At 49.1% G+C, this 3,198-nt stretch overlaps 1 protein-coding gene across 1 annotated transcript; it reads left to right on the forward strand.

Moving 5' to 3' along the window:
• The first annotated feature begins 306 nt into the window (after positions 1-306).
• On the forward strand, positions 307-2,422 carry LOC122640174. The gene is made up of 3 exons (XM_043833328.1): positions 307-759; positions 940-1,124; positions 1,489-2,422. The coding sequence occupies exons 1-3, from the start codon at positions 307-309 to the stop codon at positions 2,420-2,422; spliced, it is 1,572 nt and encodes a 523-aa protein (XP_043689263.1).
• The last annotated feature ends 776 nt before the right edge of the window (positions 2,423-3,198 follow it).

Here is a 3,198-nt window from a genome sequence, read left to right on the forward strand (position 1 = left end):
TCGGAGAAAATAGGTGGCAGTCCTGCTTGCTCGTTATCTCTAGACGAGTTCAGTAGCTTTGTGAGTGGTGCGGGCCTTGTGGATGAGGACTATACAGGAAATATTTTCACTTGAACAAACAACCGCTCGGGTGCGGGTAGAGTCATGGCCAAATTGGATCGTTTCTTGGTGAATCCAGCTTAGTTGGGAGCCTTCCCCAGGTGTGAGGTGTAGTACCTAAACAGGACATGTTCAGACCACGCTCCTCTGTAGCTCTCGTTTTCAGCAGCTTGCAACCGTCCAGTCTCTGCATTCAAATTCTAGCAAATGTGGTTGCTTCATCCAGGGTTCATTGATTTTGTCAAGGGTATTTGGGAAGAACCAGTGGCTGGCTCCCCCCTACTTGTCTTGTTCTTGAAACTAAAGAGGCTTCGGGGTACACTCCGGAAGTGGAACAGGGAGGTTTTTGGGAATGTGCACCAGCAGGTTAAGGATGCTGAAGATTGTGTTTGCAGAATAGAGGTGGCCTATGACCAGAGCCCTAATGAGGGGGCTAAGGAGGAACTCGAGGAGGACAGGAAAATCTTGGAAGGGGTGCTCCTCCAGGAGGAAATTTTCTGGAAGCAAAAATCCAGAGTTTCCTGGCTTAAGGAGGGGGATCGTAATATTAAGTTTTTCCATTCCATGGTTAATATCAGAAGAAGACAGGCCAGAGTGGACAAGATTAAAGGGGCAGATGGGGAGTGGATCTGTGACCCTGAAGGGGTGCAGGCTGAGGCGGTGCGTCACTTCTCAAATCTTTTTGCTTCTTAAGGCAGTTTGGTTGACGAAGATCTTTTGGCGCTGATTCCCACTGTAGTAACGGAGGAGGAGAATGCAGGCCTGTTACTTCCACCTGAGGTAATGGTTGATCTTCGCCCTATAAGTCTTTGCAACTTTTCTTATAAAATTCTTGCCAAGATCATTGTTTCTAGGTTGGTGGGCTTGCTTTCGCCTCTTGTGGAAGCGGAACAGGGTGCTTTTGTGAAGGGCAGGTGCATCCATGATAATATCTCCATTGTCCAGGAGGTTGCTCAGGACCTAAATAGAAAGACTCGGCGGGGAAATGTGATCCTCAAGCTTGATATGGCCAAGGCATATGACCGGTTAGAATGGCAGTTTCTTTGGCTCGTTCTCTCCAATTTTGGTTTTTGTGAGGCCTGGATTAGCTTGATCAAGAAGGCAGTGGAGAATTGTTGGTTCTCTATTGTGTTGGGTGGCAGCCAGTCTGGTTTTTCAAGTCCTCTAGGGGGGTGAGGCAGGGGGATCCTTTGTCTCTAGCCCTTTTTATTTTGGCTGAGGAGGTACTAAGCAGGGGAATCAAAAACCTTTTTGTGGAGGGGCACGCTTCTTACTTCAAGCTACCTAGGGGATGCCCTGGAATTTCGGATAGTCTATTTACAGATGACACCATTATCTTTACTGGGGTCTGAAGAGCCCGCTCAAGCAGATTATGGGGTTTATTGGCAGGTATGAAGGTTTCTCAAGGCAGCTGGTCAACAGGCAAAAAAGCTGTTTTGTGTTGGGTAGGAAAGCCTCCTTGGCAAGGGCCCATATGATCGGGGTGGTGACTGGTTTTCCTAGAAAGACGCTTCCAATTACCTACTTGGGAGCTCCTCTTTATGCTGGCAGGCTTAAAATATGTTTCTTTGATGATATGGTTGGAAAAATAAGAAACAAAGTGGCAGGATGGAAGGGAAAGCTCCTATCAACTGGGGGTCGTGTTACGCTCCTAAAGCATGTTCTCTCCTCTATTCCCATTCATGTGCTTGCAACTCTGATTCCTCCTAAGGCTGTCATCAGAAGACTTTACGGGATTTTTGCTGATTTCCTATGGGGCTGTTCTGAATGGGGGAAGCGAAGACATTGGGTGTGCTGGCGCAAGTTCTGCAGGCCCCTCCAAGAAGGGGGCTTGGGGGTTCGGCTGTTGGAAGATGTTGGGCTCTCGCTCAGGCTTAAGGGGCTTTGGAAAGTCTTCACTGAGGACTCTCTTTGGAGTGAGTTTTTTAGGGCAAAATACTTTAGGAACTCACATGTTGTGCTGGCCGGGGTTCAGGGCGTGGGTTCGAAAGTTTGGCGTAGTACTCTGGCCTTCAAAGAGTTTCTACTGAACAGGTCAAAATGGCTGCTTGGTTCTAGTAACATTTCTTTTTGGCTGGGTAACTGGACGGGCGCTGGTCCTCTGTTAGATCATGTTGACAATGCGCTGCAAATTGATTTGGACTTGAGGATCAAGGATGCCTTGGATGAGGACGGAGCTTGGAGGCAGGAGATTCTCGATGCCATAAACTCAGTTGCTGCCAGGGATAGCGTAGTTCTCCACAATTTTGCCCCGTCTGGGAGGTGTGATGTGCTCGCCTGGACCCCCTCTACTGGTGGGAGTTTTACTACCAAGTCGACCTAGAATAAAGTGAGGAGTACTTTTACGGTGGTTCCTTATGCGAGGTGGTTCTGGAACCAGTCGGTGCCCCTAAAGGTGGCGTTCTTCTCGTGGCAGCTCCTCAATGGGAAGATTCCCACAGATGAGTCTTTAATGTCGGTTGGCATTCCCTTGGCTTCTAAATGCGACTGTTGTGGATGTCCTCGGAGCGAGACCACTGACCATTGTCTTGTGGCTGGTGGAACGGCTGCCAAAGTTTGGGGGTACTTCTCTAGGCTCTTTGATATCCCTGTGATTTCAACCCAGGATGTCCGTGGTCGAATCCTTTTTTGGCACGAATCGGCAAGCTGTAGTAGTGTCTGTGGTTTTATTACTGGCATCCTCCCATCCTTGATCGTATGGGAGCTTTGGAAGGAGAGGAACTCTAGAAGGCATGGAGAAAGGCGGCGCACTGCTAACTCGGTGATTGAGTGGATCAAAGTCTGGGTTAGGGAGATTCAACTCCCTCCCAAGCTTGGTAGCCAAGGTTCAGTCAGAAACGGCTTTATTCTTCGGTGTTTTGGCCTTGGGGCCCCTACACCCAGACGGGCCCGCCCCACTCCGGTGTATTGGTGTCCCCCTTTTGCATCAGTGAAACTTAATGTGGATGGCGCCTGCAGAGGCAACCCTGGGTTAGGAGGGGGTAGGGGTGTTGTAAGGAACATGAGGGGAGAAGTTTTGGCAGCCTTCTCTAATTTTTATGGTAATTATACAAACTCGATTGCTGAGCTAAGAGCCCTGAGGGATGGCTTAGCCCTTTG

Source organism: Telopea speciosissima, chromosome 9 (assembly GCF_018873765.1).
Source record: "Telopea speciosissima isolate NSW1024214 ecotype Mountain lineage chromosome 9, Tspe_v1, whole genome shotgun sequence".
In the NCBI taxonomy this organism is placed as follows: domain Eukaryota; kingdom Viridiplantae; phylum Streptophyta; class Magnoliopsida; order Proteales; family Proteaceae; genus Telopea; species Telopea speciosissima.

Excerpts from the sequence above, each read along its gene's own strand:
- LOC122640174 (XM_043833328.1), top strand. The coding sequence starts at position 307 with ATGTGGTTGCTTCATCCAGGGTTCATTGATTTTGTCAAGGGTATTTGG. Across the intron at positions 760-939 it reads AAGGGGTGCAGGCTGAGGCG|ATCATTGTTTCTAGGTTGGT; the intron begins GTGCGTCACTTC and ends ATTCTTGCCAAG. Across the intron at positions 1,125-1,488 it reads ATGGCCAAGGCATATGACCG|GTATGAAGGTTTCTCAAGGC; the intron begins GTTAGAATGGCA and ends GTTTATTGGCAG.